The following is a 14,547-nucleotide window of genomic DNA, read 5'->3' on the forward strand; positions in this document are numbered from 1 at the left end:
TGCAAAATTCTCAGAATGTAAGGTGTCTGCCCTGCCACTGGGACCACTCTCCCACTGCATCCGTGAGCCTGCCTGTGGCTTTCCCCATCAAACTGCTTTTCCCTGCCTTTATCTCACAGCTGCCACTGGAGTGAGCATGCGCCGTGTCCGGGACCTGCTACCTGGAACCATCGTTCTGTCTCTCTTTGGCGTGTAAGCATTCAGGTGGGGTAGGAAGAGGAAAGACAAGCAACTGTAGGTGCTTTATCCCATAGTTGCTGTGACAAGCAACAAAGGTTCTTTGAGGGTCTCTCTATCTGGGGTCTGTCATCCCCTTCCGCAGCAGCGTTGAGTTCACTCTTCTAGGCTTGTGTGCCAAATGTGGTGCCTTAAGAAAATGGTCTGAGTTAGGGTGTACCTTTAATTTTGTTTTATTTTATTTTTTAAGGGTGAGGGTCCTGCTTGCTCTTGCACAGGCTGGAGTGTAGTGGCGCTATCACAGCTTAACTGCAGCCTCAAACTCCTGGGCTCAAGCAAGCCTCTTGCCTTGGCTCCCCAAGGCGCTGGCAAGAGCCGTTGATTGCACTTGGCCAGATGCACCCTTTTAAGTCTACCATTTAAATAAAATATCTCTTATATGACTTTAGCTTTAAGTTCTGGGAGGAGTTCCTAGCTTCAGAGGAATTAAATAAGGCTAGGCCGTGGCTAGGCCAGAACTTCCCTCCACTTCTGGTTACCTGTGATATCCGTATTATCTCTGCCTGTGATCTGATTCCTGTCCTGTCTGTTCTGCCATGCTTCTTCTCTGCTCTCCTTGCCTGCTCTCCAACCCGCCTGGGGTCTGTGTCCCCTCCATGTCCTTCCATCCCTTGTTCCCTTCTCTGTCAGGTCCCCTCCTCATCCCCAACCCCAACCCAGCACCTGGGGTCTGCTATCTCCTCTCCTGCTCTCTTCCTTTTCTGAAATGTTGGGTTTCTTTGCTTTCTATAATTTTTTTTCATGCTGTCATGTTGGCTTCTGTAAGTTGCTGTACCCAAACTCGGTCTGTAACTGCATTCGAATGCCCTTTGAAGGAGCACAAGCAAATAAATCGGCTCAACAGCAGTGCAAAGACAGTGGCAAGGATGACATGGCAGATGCTTCATGACAACAAATATTCCCAAATTGGAAAACACTTACCAGAAAGACTGAATGCAATAATCAAGCGTTGCAACTAGAGCCTTGAAATTTGAAAAGAGACCACTTAATATTTGTAGTGGAAGAGCTTGTTTTATTTGTTCACTCAGTATATATGCTAAGCATTGGTCCAGGCCCTAGGGAAAGTGCACAGGACAAAACAGACAACAGTCCCCTGTGCAAAGATTGCCAATGCTCCCATTTAATGCGTGTAAGTAGAAAGGAGCCAAGACTCATCTCCAACTGCCGACATCAGGTGATCCGCCTGCCTTGGCCTCCCAAAGTGCCGGGGTTACAGGCGTGAGCCACTGCGCCTGGCCGAGGTTTCCCATTTTAAAAAAAGAGTTGGAAAATAGCTGGATTTATGGCATGTTGTTAGCATGTCGTTTGAGCACTCCCTAGGCACTTTGTTATATCCTGTGTGAAAAGTGTATATAATTAAGTCTACTAAACAGGTGACCCTAGAAGAACATGGGGATTAGATGCGCTGCACCCCTCCTTCCCTGCAAACATGGTCAAAAATCTGAGTATAACTTTCAGTTCCCCAGAAACTTAACCACCAATAACCTGCTGTTGACTGGAGGCCATGCAACTTGATCAACACATATTTTGTATGTTATATGTATTATGTACTGTATTCTGACAATAAAGTAAGCTAGAGAAAAGCAAATTTTATTAAGAAAATCATGAGGAAGAAAAAAATGCATTTACTGTTTATTAAGTGGAAGTGGATCATCATAAAGTTCTTTCTCCTCATCTTCACACTGAGTCCACTGAGGAAGAGGAGGGGTTGGTCTTGCTGTCTCAGGGGTGGCAGAGGTGGAAATAAATTTACATACAAGTAGATTCCCTCAGTTCAAACTCATGTTGTTCAAGGGTCAACTGTATCGAAAACTAGTATCAAAAACTAGTTAAGATACTAAATAGGTGAAGCTAGGATATATTCTGACAACACATCCAGACTAGGAGAAATCAGGAAGTAAGCTGAAATAGTCTCTTATCCAACAAAGCTTCTGAAAACTGACGCTGGAAACACGAACATTGCCATGTCTTTGCTGATAGTATATTGAATCTTATGTCAGGCCCAGTTTTAACTACTGATTTGTAGGGTTTCCTCCTCCTTCACCACTGAAAGTAAGAATGGAGGTGGAAAAGGCAGGTTTTGTTGACCGAAAACTGAATAATACAAAACCACAGTAGTTGGGAGCATAGGGGTACATGCAAGTAACCTAGCAGCTTCTAAAATCATTGCACATTGAAAAAGTCAGAATAATGATCCTCAAAGTGTTAGTTCTGGGTTATCAAGAAAAGATGTCTTTTTTTTTTTTTTTTTGGAGTCTGAGTTGGAGTCTCATGTCGCCCAGGCTGGAGTGCAGTGCCATGATCTCCGCTCACTGCAACCTCCACCTCCCGAATTCAAGCGGTTCTCCTGCCTCAACCTCCTGAGTAGCTGGGATCATAAGCATGCACTACCACACCAAGCTAATTTGTGTATTTTTAGCAGAGACAGGTTTTCTCCATGTTGGTCAGGCTGGTCTCACACTCCTGACCTCAAGTGATCCACCCGCCTCCACCTTCCAAAGTGCTGGGATTACAGGCATGAGCCATGGTGCCCGGCCAAGAAAAGATATCTTTATGCTGTGTGTCTTTTGTTTAAGAAGTGAGAAGTCTCTAATCCACATGAAAAAGGTTTGGCCAAAACAACTTAAATTTTTTTAAATAGGTCTTTGATAATTAAAAGGATAGTTAGCAATTTGGAAATTTCAGTTTACAAAATTCATCATTTCTCCATCTAATTTTAGACACTCATTCTCTCGTTGGACATGTGGTATTGTTCTGGTCAAAGCTTTTGGGTTGCTGGGAGCAGAATCTACTCACCTTATTGTGGATGAGAAGGGGTTGATGGGAAGGAAGCAGGGCACCGGGGTGCTGAAGCAAGGCTGACCTTCCTGCAAGCTGCAGATGGGAGCCATTGTCACAGAGCTCATGGATGGGCCCAAGCCCGTTTTCGCTTTGCCTCTCATCTTTCCTTTGGATTGTGCTTCTGCTTCATATTTTCATTTCCTTCACAGACTCAGAGTCATTGAGAGTAGAAACCTGAATTATTGGCAGCTAATCCTGGGACTACAGGCACGTGCTACCATGCCCGGCTAAGTTTTGTACTTTTGGTAGAGTTGTGGTTGGCTTTTCTAGCTGGGGAGGGTTTCTGAGAAAAGCAGCACGGTTATCCACAGCCAGTCCAGTATAGATAAAGGCACTCACATTAGTGGCAGGTTCCTGAGAGCTACATTTGTCAGCAAGAGTTCCATGGAGGAGAAAGAACTAAGGCTGAGATCCTGTTAGGTGGAGGCAAGCAGGGACCGAGGGGCTTCATGACAGGTGGATGGAAGAGAGAGAAGGCCCCGTGATGGGAACAAGTCCGCATGGCCAGGAGGAATGGAGGGGAGGTTAGGAAGAGACCTCTCTTCTACCTCTTCTCTCCTCACTGTTTCTAAAAACTTAATAGCTTTGATTTGACAGATGAATAAATAAGGATGTAAATGAGATTATTTTAAATGAAAAGTAAAGATATGCTGGTAATTATGTAAAATAAAGATAAGTCAAAAATGACTTATAAGTTTTCATGCTGTATATTTAGGCATAGGTCTAAGGTAGGGTTTGAGAAGTTAGGCATGGGTTGTTGTGGGTCAATTTCAAAGGATTCTGTTTATTTAGATGAGCTTAAGATGTTTTGTAGGATAACTGAGTGTCTGAGTAAGCCCTGGGCTGGGAGATCAGGAGTACAGATAAGATGTGGGATACATAAACAAACAGGAAATCCTTGAAATGAAAGTGAGCAAAGTTCGAGAAGAGCATCAGAAAAAGGAAAAAATGGTCAACAGCTTTATCCTTAGAAAAAAATAAGATGAAGCAAAGGATATTGAAGGAAGTTGCCCTGAAGAGTGGGGTTTCTCATTCCTCTTCTCTCTGCTGTGTGGAAATCCCAGAATGGCTTGGCAGAGAGTACCCATCCCATTACAAAATATTGCATCACCTTGAGCAAGATTGGCTTTTGTCTTCGCATCTCTAACATGAGGAGTTTGGTCTACAAAGTGCTGTGAACATTTCTGTTGCCTGCAGAAACCTTTCTTCAGAGGCGATCTCTATGTGAAGGTCCCAAAGAATGTAAGGCCCTGTGTTTGAGAGGGGAAAGGCAGCGAAGCGGGGAGATGAGGTGTCTGGGGTTGGGTGTGCTTGGCATCCTCTTCATCCTCTGTCTCCTTCTTTAAGATTCTTCAAGGCAGAGTCTCAGAATCTTCATAAGACAAGGTTTGAGGCTGGGCTCTGTGACTCATGCCTGTATTCCCATCACTTTGGGAGGCCGAGGTGAGCAGATTGCTTGAGCCTCAAGAGTTTGAGACCAGCCTGGGAAACATGGCAAAACCTCATCTCTACAAAACAAATTAAAAATTAGCCAGGCATGGTGGTGCAGCAGAGGTCCCAGCTACTTGGGAGGCTGAGGCAGGAGGATCACTTGAGCCCAGGGAGGTTGAGACTGTAGTGAGCCTTGATTGTGCCACTACACTCCACCCTGGGCAACAGAGAGAGACCTTTTCTCAAACAAACAGACAAGCAAACAAAAAACATAAAGCTTGAATGTTATTAGCCCTGGGGATCCTTCACACCCATTTAAACTCTATAATCCTACAATAATAATGCAAAGAACACCTCACCCATGTGAGCTACTCTAGAATTTAGAGGATCTCTTCATAATCACCATCTCTTTGATCCTCGTCATCTTTGACCCTGTGAAGTAGTCCAGGCAAATGTCATCAGCTCCATTTTATAGGTCAGGAATTTGAGTGTCAATATAAGTTGGGTGAGTTGCCCTGTATTGTTGAGTCCTGTTGCTACTGAGCCTCCGAGGAGGACAAGGACCTCATGTCTTATCCCTGCCTCGTTTTCTCTTTCATGCCTTTTGTGAGCCTCTGCCATGTTGATGGCCTGTTCTGATGAGATGTATCGCAATACTGGACTTCTAGAGCTCCTGTTTGGTTCTCATTTTGGTCTAAGCTGAGTGATACAGGATGTTCAGGCTGGCCCAGCTCCTCACATGGCTTCCTTTCCTCCCAGACCACAGTGTCATGGGCACTGTCATCCTTTTCAGCCCAGCAGCTGTCTCCAGGCTCCACCCAACAGCCTGTACGCTGCACCAGTCTGTGCCCCGCCGTGTGGCACCACATTGTACCGGGAGTGCATACATCAATTCTCTCAACACCATTTCATAGACTGCTCTTTGGGACAGACTGCTTGGATTTACGTTCTACTTCTCAAATCTCAAGATGATGGTTTCCCCATCTTACCTTTGCACACTCCACCTACCATCAACGCTGGGTACCTGAGAGTCCACCCTCTCTTTGAGCTTCTGGCTTCCAATTCTCTGCAGGAATATCAAAGGCCAATTTTTTTTTTTTCCTTGAGACAGAGTCTCGCTCTGTCGCCCAGGCTGGAGTGCAGTGGAGTCATCTTTGCTCACTGCAACCTCAGCCTCCCAAGCTCAAGCAATTCTCTGCCTCATCCTCCCAAGTAGCTGGCATTACAGGTGCCCACCACCATGCCCAGCTAAGTTTTTTGTATTTTTAGTAGAGACAGGATTTCACCAGCTTGGCCAGGCTGGTCTTAAACTCCTGACCTTGTGATCCACCTGCCTCAGCCTCCCAAAGTGCTGGGATTACAGGCATGAGCCACCGCGCCTGACTCAAAGGCCAATTCTTATCAAAAGTATTAGCTTTCAGAACCGTCAGTGAAGCCGTAAGTGTGGATACCTATAAAGAAGTTTACAATATTGAAGAGTTCACTAAACACATCTACTTTTACCTTCAAGGTCAGAGGTGGCATGGCCTGATGGGGTCTTTTTTGCTGATACCTAAGACCGTTTTTGTGGTACAGAATGGGCTCACCAGGAAGGAATGAGTGGCACACTCTACATCATGGGTGAACCTCAAAAACTTGAGATACGGGAAGAAAGCCAGACACAAGAGATCGCATATTGTGTGATTCCTTTTCCATGAAAGATACTGAAAAAGCAAAGGGCAGAGAGTAGTTGCTTGAGGCTGGAGTGGGCATAGAGAGGTACTGTGAGTGGCATGAGGGAGCTTATTGGGGGCATAAAAATGTCTTGAAACTTATTTTTGGTGATGACTGCATCACTCAGTAAAGTTACTAAGATTCATTGAATTGGATACCTGAAATGGGTGAGTTTTATGAGATGTAAAATATGCATCATTGCAAATATACCTCAATATTTTCATATTTAAATATACTTTTTTGTTACAAAAAAGAATGGGGCTCACGGTAGACATGGGAACTTACAAGTTTTAACTTGTAGTTTGGTTATAAGGGAACTGAGAAGTCTTAGTTATGGGAGAGGTACTAGAATTCCGGAGGTGACTTTAACTTCAGATTAGATTCTAGAATCAGTTTGTAAAATAGAGTCATTTATTAATTTGTATTTTGACAAAAAGTTCATTAACACCTTTCATAATATTCTATCTTGTGGAAAAAAGTTAGGAGGAACCTGACTGTGTATGTGGTATTACGACTTCAAAGGAGCTTGGTCTCTGTCTCTCTCAGAGGAAAGTTTTAATGTGCTCATAACTTATTATAGACCCTTTTCAGACATTTTGATTGTTTCCTACTTCTGATTTGCCAAATACCACATTGACCATCTTTGATGCACTTATTAATGCCTTGAGATACCTCTTAGAAATTGAATTTTGGGGTCCATGGGGATGCACTCTCAATAGTTGTTTATTGTCCAGCTCCCAAAAATCTACCTGTGCCATCATGCAGGATTGGAGTGGTGTAGATTTACATTAAATGTGAGTCCAAAATGTGATCTGGCTGCAGGAATTTACATGATTGTGGGCTTAGTCACGGGATATATCCTGACTCTGCGATATGCAGATAATACCTGGGGTATTGGTTTTTATCCTGGGTACCAGGCATTCAGAGAGGCTGGCTACCTGACTATGTGCTGAGGCAATGGCCAAGATGGGACCCTGCGTGTTACGAGAGATAATTGAGGTACGCAAGGGATAGGTGCCTGTGAGAAATCTGGAAACCCTGTGATTAACTTTCTTCAAGTAGTTGAAGAGCTGCCCTGTCAAGAGAGATTCCATTCACTTTGTATGATTTTAAGGGCAGAATCAGCAGCAATGGTTGGAAGTTCCCGGAAGGCAAGCTTTGGTTTAATGTAAGCAAGCCTTGTCTAACAGAACAGTCCGAAAATAGATTGGGTCCCCTCAGGAAACAGTGACTCCTCTTCCCTCGACATCCCTGGAGATGCTCCAGCAGGGACCACGTGTCATTTGGATGAAGAGGTGTGGCATGTACATGCAGGGAATTTATCATAAGTGTTTGATTTGGAGACCTCTGGGGAAATGACTATGAGACTGTGAACTTGACATCACAGCTCTGATTATGACAGTCTACTGTGAAGCCAGATGAAAATATTCTGACCCCGTGCTGTGGCTCACGCCTGTCATCCCAGCACTTTGGGAGGCTGAGGTGGGCGGATCACCTGAGGTCAGGAGCTTGAGACCAGCCTGGCCAACATGGTGAAACCCTGTCTCTATTAAAAATACAGAAATTAGCTGGGCATGGTGACATGTGCCTGGAATCCCAGCTACTCTGGAGGCTGAGGCAGGAAAATCGCTTGAACCTGGGAGGCGGAGGTTTCAGTGAGCTGAGATCTCCTCCAGCCTGGGCAACAGAGTGAGACTCCGTCTCAAAAAAAAGTTTAAAACAAGAAAATATTCTTTTTGCAAACACCAGTCTTTGAATTGTGTCTTAGAACAAGAAAGTAACTCTTGAACCTTCTACTCTTATACTTGCTACACTCAGATCATTGTTGATAAGCGTTTCTATTTCAGCTGATCTTTGACATTCAGTTCAGTTGTTGGCGTAGCTGTGTGAGGAGGTGGGCTTTCTCGGTTGTTTTTGTTTTCCTTGTATCTTTTGCTGTTTTCCAACCATAGGTCTCAGATTTTAACATTCTCCCAAATGGTCAAGATAAAGAGTTGGTTTTCACATACTCATCATTTATGCAGGCTTTTTTATCTTTTTTTCCTTCTTCTTTTCTTTTTTGTAGAGATGAGGTCTCGCTGTGTTGCTTAGGCTGGTCTTGAACTCCTGGGCTCAAGCAGTCCTCCCACCTCTGCCTTCAGAAGTGCTGGGATTATAGATGTGAGCCCCATCCCTGGCCTTTTTTTTTTTTTTTAATTTGAATATTGCTTTCAACTTATTAAAAGCTGAACTGTACTTGCAATGTTTCTGAATATTGCCTATGTTATAACATTGTTAACTTTTCCATTTAAGAAATAATTCATGTTTTAATTATGTCTTTAATTTCTTAGCTTATATTTTCCTTGTTCTGGTATTGATACATTGAGATGAGAAAAATAACAAGAAAGATGACAAACAAAATCCATAAGAATCTGTAAGAAAAATGCTCGTCTAACTTTAATGTTTCTTAAGTACAGCTGATAAAATAATAGCCTGACCTCTCACCCTGCATAGCGTGATCTGGCAGACCGCAGAAGGGCCCCTGGGAGCGGGTTGGAAATGCAGTCTCCAGCTCCTCCCCAGGGCCACTGCATCAGGACCTGCATTTGAAAAGTTGAGCTTCCTCTCCGGTGGCATGCTGCAGAACCTATGGGTCATAGTCATCGTCGCACCTTTTTGGTTTTGGTTTTTTAGCAGCCATGAAAAAGTACCTGGCATTGTGCCTGGGTTTTGTTTTTTGTTTTTTGGTTTTTTTTCTACAGGCATGAGCCCATTTAATCCCTACGACAACCCTCTAAAGGAAGTGTTATTAGAGGCTCAGAAAAGTTGTCACTGGGCTTGCCAAAGGTGTCACTGAATGATGCTTTCTGGAGTCTGCGTGTCCAAAGCCTAAGACAGGAAAATTGAGGTGCAGCTCCAACTTGCACACCCTTTGCTTCCCGTGGCCAGCGGGATGCCTTGGGAGAACTGCAGAGGCTGCCTTAGCCCCGGCAGTGGGAGGCAGCTCCGTCCCCAGCCTCTGACCATTCACGGTCCACTTGCAGCCTGGTATAAAGGCACCAGGACGAAGTCAATCCTGACAAACCCTAGGAGGCCGCACATCTCATCCGTAAGCAGGGCTTCCGGAAGCGTTGATTAGAAAAGAAGTTCAGAGGCCCAGACACTCACACTTCTCAGGGGTCACCTACAACCACATAGGCTATGGGTGTATAGCTTCCTTTTTTTTTTTTTTTTTCATTTGAAAGAATAGATATTTATTAGAAACCAGGTTTGATCTGTTTCTGACGCTTTTATAACATACTGTTTTCTTGGATTCTACGTGACAGGGGAAATAAAGTCGATGCTGAGCAGTGATCTTCAATCATAAAATAATATTTCTGTTTTCCTGCATAATTTCCTCTTGTGTTCTCAGATAAGAATAAACCTGTTCTTGTCATACTGTTTGCACATCTGAAAATGACAACCTGTTTGCCAGTAGTAAACTCACAGCTTGGAAAATGATAGGATCCCAAGTTTCCCCAAAAATGTGAGGTACTATCAACCAGGCTGGGGAAAAAAAAAATACAGAGGTTATCATTATATTTATATAAAAACATGCCACTTAGCAAAAGAAATGCTGATAAAGCAAAATTAGTGAAATAATTAGGATCAATTTATGTACATTCATCTACCTACTTTGCACTTGGATTGAAGTCCTAGATTGGATCTTTAAAGGAGGGAACATTCTAGAACCCACCATCCTCTCCTGTTACTGTCACAAGATTTTTTTCCTTCATTCTTTTAAAATCAGGGCCACATTTCAACTCCCTGCCCACTGCCATTTGATGATATTTTTGTTTCTCTTTAGGTATCATCCTATTTTCTTTTTCTTTACCATTGACATCGGTTTATTTCATATGAATGCGTAATATATTAAATACATATGCGTTTAAAATATTGTTTTGATTTGTTTGCGAATTGTTTCTCTTAAAGGGTCTATCTGGGGAAATGAGTAATTTTTCATATCCTGTTCTTGCAGGAAGAATTTTAAATCGTTTCTCCAAAGACATTGGACACTTGGATGATTTACTGCCACTGACGGTTTTAGATTTCATCCAGGTAACGTTGAGAGTAACATCAGGATCTCAAATGGAAAACGAAAGTTCCTATTTTTTTAAGCCCTTTTCATGGGGGCTGGGGGTGGGACTCTCGGCCTGGCTGTGTGTAATGTTAACTTAATAAAAGGCCATGTTTGTAAAAGAAAGGTGCGGTTATAATTCAGAGGCTAAGTTGGCGTGAGTAATACCTTGTGTGTGGGAGTGGCTATACAGTCTTGTCGGGGTTAGTTTGAAGCAGCTTCATGCTTGGTAAGTGGCTCTCTGTCTGCCTCTAGGTATCTGGCATGGATTGTGCTTTACTGTGAACACATTTCATAATATAGAAACAATCACCTCTCACGGAAAGATAGCCTAGATTAACTAAATTATGCATTGTATTACCACAAAGGCAAATACTTAGGCACTTTTTTTTTTTTGGATAGAACCAGGTGTGGTTACTTACAAAGAAAAGATTAGTAATAATAAGGTGAAAATAATACTTTATTAACAAGGACAATAGAGAGCAGTTATTGCGGATACAAAGCCTTTAAAGGCAAGGGTATCTAAGCCAATTTGAGTACAGGATCAAAGTCAACTCAGAAAATGTCTTTTTTGTTTTCACACGTTGATTGCTCTAAGTCTTAAGCTGTCTTTAAAAAGGAAAAACCAACAATCCTACAGAAATACCTTCTGTAAAGCGTTTCTTTTGTTTGTGAACTTGAGGCTCTAAAGAATAATGCTGGGTCATCTCCTCTCTCATCTCCTTATTCAGTACTCTTGCTCATGTGGTTTGGTTTTACTTTATTTTTTCCTGTTGTTTAATTTTGTCTGCTTGTCAGTGGTTCAAGCTGGGGCACTTTTTTTTTTTTTTTTCCCCAAGTGTTTATTTTGGAAATGCATCTATTAAAAGCTATACATATTCCAAAATCTCAGCTGCTGTGGCTAACACTTTATGAAATTTGAACCTCTTTGAGTTTTTCTAAGTGCCAACTTACAGTAGTTCTAATCATTAGGTGAATTTAAGGCCATTAAGTAGAAATACTACAGTTGGGGTCTGCAATTTTGGCTTGATCCTGTGGTCCCCCTACCCCTGCTTTTTTCTCAATGCTCAGATGCTTTAGATCTCCTCTGGAGCCACTGTTGTAAAAGGAACCAAAATTACTTAATTTGGAAAATTAGCTTTGTAAGAAAAGCCAGTCACAGGCTTGAAATGCTTATAGGAATTCCTGTTTGTCACACAGCAAGGCAGCAAAGGAGCATGTGACTGCAAACAGCATAGCCCGTGGGCGAAGGCATCCACTGTTTACTGAGGCGAAGTAAGCTGAGACTCACAGGTGGATTATTTTTACTGCAAACAAGGACCTCTGATTTTTTTTTTCTTTTGCAAACATTTTTAAAATGTGCCCTCCTGGGTTTAGCTATATTATTTATCCCTCAGACGCCGTCACTAGAACAGTTGCCCGGTTTTCACAGAATGCAGATGATTGTCTGTACACGTTTTGACAGGGATTGTTAATTACTTCAAGAAGATTTTGTGAAAGGTTCTGTTTCTTTGCAACTGCAAGCTAGGCAGAGGTTGAATTTCCGAAGCTGGCTGGCCCACTATGTGCTTAGCAGAGTGAGCGGTCATAATTAGAATCCCTCGTGTGCTTTGTCTCACATATGGAGGCAGAGGAATGGATGCTATTTGATGTCAATGTAAAACATTTCTTAGCAGCATGAGGAGGGAAAATTCTAGTCTCGTTGTACTTCTATTTAACCAGAGAGACAAGGGCATTTTTTATTATCCACTCACATAACCTTGGTAAACTTAACATTGTGGAATCTTACTGGCCCCAATTAGCTGATTTCTTGAATCTACAGCAGAGGTTAAATCCTAATGTTATTGTCTCCAAGAAAGGAGTTTTATCTAAAGGATAACTCAGTTATCAATTATGATAAAGATCTATTGTCACTTGTTTTGTTTGCAGGTGTCTTTAATAAGGCCTCCCATAATCCCTTCAGGAAGAAATATTTTCTCCTTTTAAAAATAGTATTAGCTAAATATAAAAGCTCTGGTCCCTGCCATTGTTGTTGATTCTTTGAGGGACATTTCCCAACATTCATTGTTTAAATGGTTGTCAGGAGGAATCAAGTGAAACGTGGTAAACAATGCCGTAACTGGTTCATCTTACTTTGTGTGCCGAGCCTTTCTGCTGGGGATTTGCATTCGATGAGTGGGCTTTTGACTGAGGTATCGCCAGGATCATTTTGAAGTATTTGGGCCTGTTGCTATATTAGGAAGTGAAAATTTTTTATTAAAGCCACACACCCAAAAAAATGCATTTAACCTGCCCTCAAATAAAGGCCAACAAAAATCTAAATGTAATTTTTTTTTTTTTAAGTTGCCTGGGCCTCTGTAAGGATGAAAGCAGCCCAGTGGTGTTCTGGGACTCTTAATGGAATCATGTAAACTTAAAATAAACACTATTATGGTAAGCACATAGAATGAAAACTAATTTTCCAAATCAAATACATTATATTCAATTCATTTTCCCCAATCAACCAAATGTTTAAAACCTGTTAGTTAGAACAGCAATCTTCTGGAAATTAATTAGAAGCCTATTAGCTCTGCTAGCTGAGCCGAATGAAGGGGGTTGCTCAGTACATTTCTAAGTAGTCTCCTGAATTAAAGCAAAGCAAGGTCAAAATGACAGTTAGCTTTGTTCACCTCATGGCTTTGCTTGAAGTCGTTGATCTTTTTTGGGGGGAAGGAGGGGGGTGTTTTGTTTTGCAAAGGAAATTTTGTCTACTTTGACTCAGTTCTGTGATAAATTTTTAAAATTAATTTCTAGTACCAGTCGGGTGAGCCATACAGGGAGCATGATCTTATCTGTGTGAATAGTAGCCTTCTCCATTGCATGGGTATCTGAAATGAAGTTGACTTTTAGGCCTCTTGTCTACCGCATCAATTCTTCTACAGGGTTTATTTAGCCCCTTTCAAAATTCAGATAGTAGGAAATTTCCTGGATGACTTTGTGTTTAATGTCATTAGCAAAACGTACTTCGAACGTCAGGGCCCTGGGTTTTGATGGCTCTCATCAGGTTCAGTGGGTGATAATCACAGTGACTAGCAGTTCCTCCTACGCCCAGAGAAACTCACAGAAAGTGGGCCCTTAACCCAGCAGCTGAGATTGACTGAAACAATTGAGTTTAAAAAAACTGGGAATTTCTTTGTCAAGATGTTACCCTTGGTGTTATCTAGCTGACTGATCGACAGGGGAACTACGTATCTTCAGTACCAACTACGGATGGTATTCCTGAGCCAGAAAGAACTTTGGCAGGATGTATAGTAACAAACAGAATGAAGATTAAAATCCACAGAAAAGTTAGGTATCTTCATGAAGAGGTAGTTGAAACTTTGCACTTACCAGAAGGTTCAGGCTAAGACTGCTGAGTTGTTATTCTTACTAAAGCTGAGATTTAAAATCAAATAGCTATAGAAATAAATAATGTAGTTGCATTTATCCATGTGACTTTTTTTTTTGAGATGGTCTCACTCTGTTACCCAGGCTGGAGTGCAATGGTATGATCTCAGCTCACTGCAACCTTCGCCCCCACACCAGGTTCAAACGATTCTCATGCCTCAGCCTCTGAGTAGCTGTGATTACAGATGACCACCACCACTCTAAGCTCATTTTGTATTTTTAGTAGAGACAGGGTTTTGCCATGTTGCTCAGGCTGGTCTCGAACTCCTAACCTCAGGTGATCCACCCACCTCGGCCTCCCAAAGTGATGGGATTACAGGCGTGAGCCACTGCACCCGGCCTCAAGTGACCTTTTTAATCCAGAGCATTCATGTTTGATTACGTTTTCTGTATGATGGTGATCGTTCTATTGGTTTTATAAGTAGGAGTCTGGAACTGTAGACCATTGGGTCCGAACTGAACTGTTTCCAATTGAGTTTGCCAAAGACTGGAGGGGTAGATCTGAGAGGAGAACCCTCTGCTTGTGGCTCAATGTCTAGAATGTAGGCTCTGTAGAAGCAAGTCTGAAACCATGCACAGATTTTATTACTCCCCTGATGAAATTGCTAAGCTAACGAAATTCTGGTTTACATGTGACCAGATTTGCTGGCCAGATAGAGGCAATTAACCTAACTTTGATTTTTGGACTTCAATAAAATATTTGTATTTGCGAGTTTTCATTTGTTTTTATATAGTTAGCTGTTGGCATTCATTGCCAATGGGGAACAGTGACACCAGTAATTTAAAAGTGGGTGTCATTTGCT

General features: G+C 42.2%; 1 protein-coding gene across 1 annotated transcript in view; it reads left to right on the forward strand.

The window, feature by feature from the left end:
• Nucleotides 1–14,547, forward strand: part of ABCC4 (ATP-binding cassette, sub-family C (CFTR/MRP), member 4) — a 321,328-nt gene that overhangs the window by 199,906 nt on the left and 106,875 nt on the right. Inside the window, exon 20 of the mRNA XM_011996653.1 lies at nt 10,220–10,299. Within this exon, the coding sequence (XP_011852043.1) occupies nt 10,220–10,299 (80 nt within the window). The remainder of the gene's footprint in view (nt 1–10,219; nt 10,300–14,547) is intronic.

The sequence above is a fragment of the Mandrillus leucophaeus genome, unplaced genomic scaffold, assembly GCF_000951045.1.
Source record: "Mandrillus leucophaeus isolate KB7577 unplaced genomic scaffold, Mleu.le_1.0 Scaffold520, whole genome shotgun sequence".
NCBI classification, from domain to species: Eukaryota; Metazoa; Chordata; class Mammalia; order Primates; family Cercopithecidae; genus Mandrillus; species Mandrillus leucophaeus.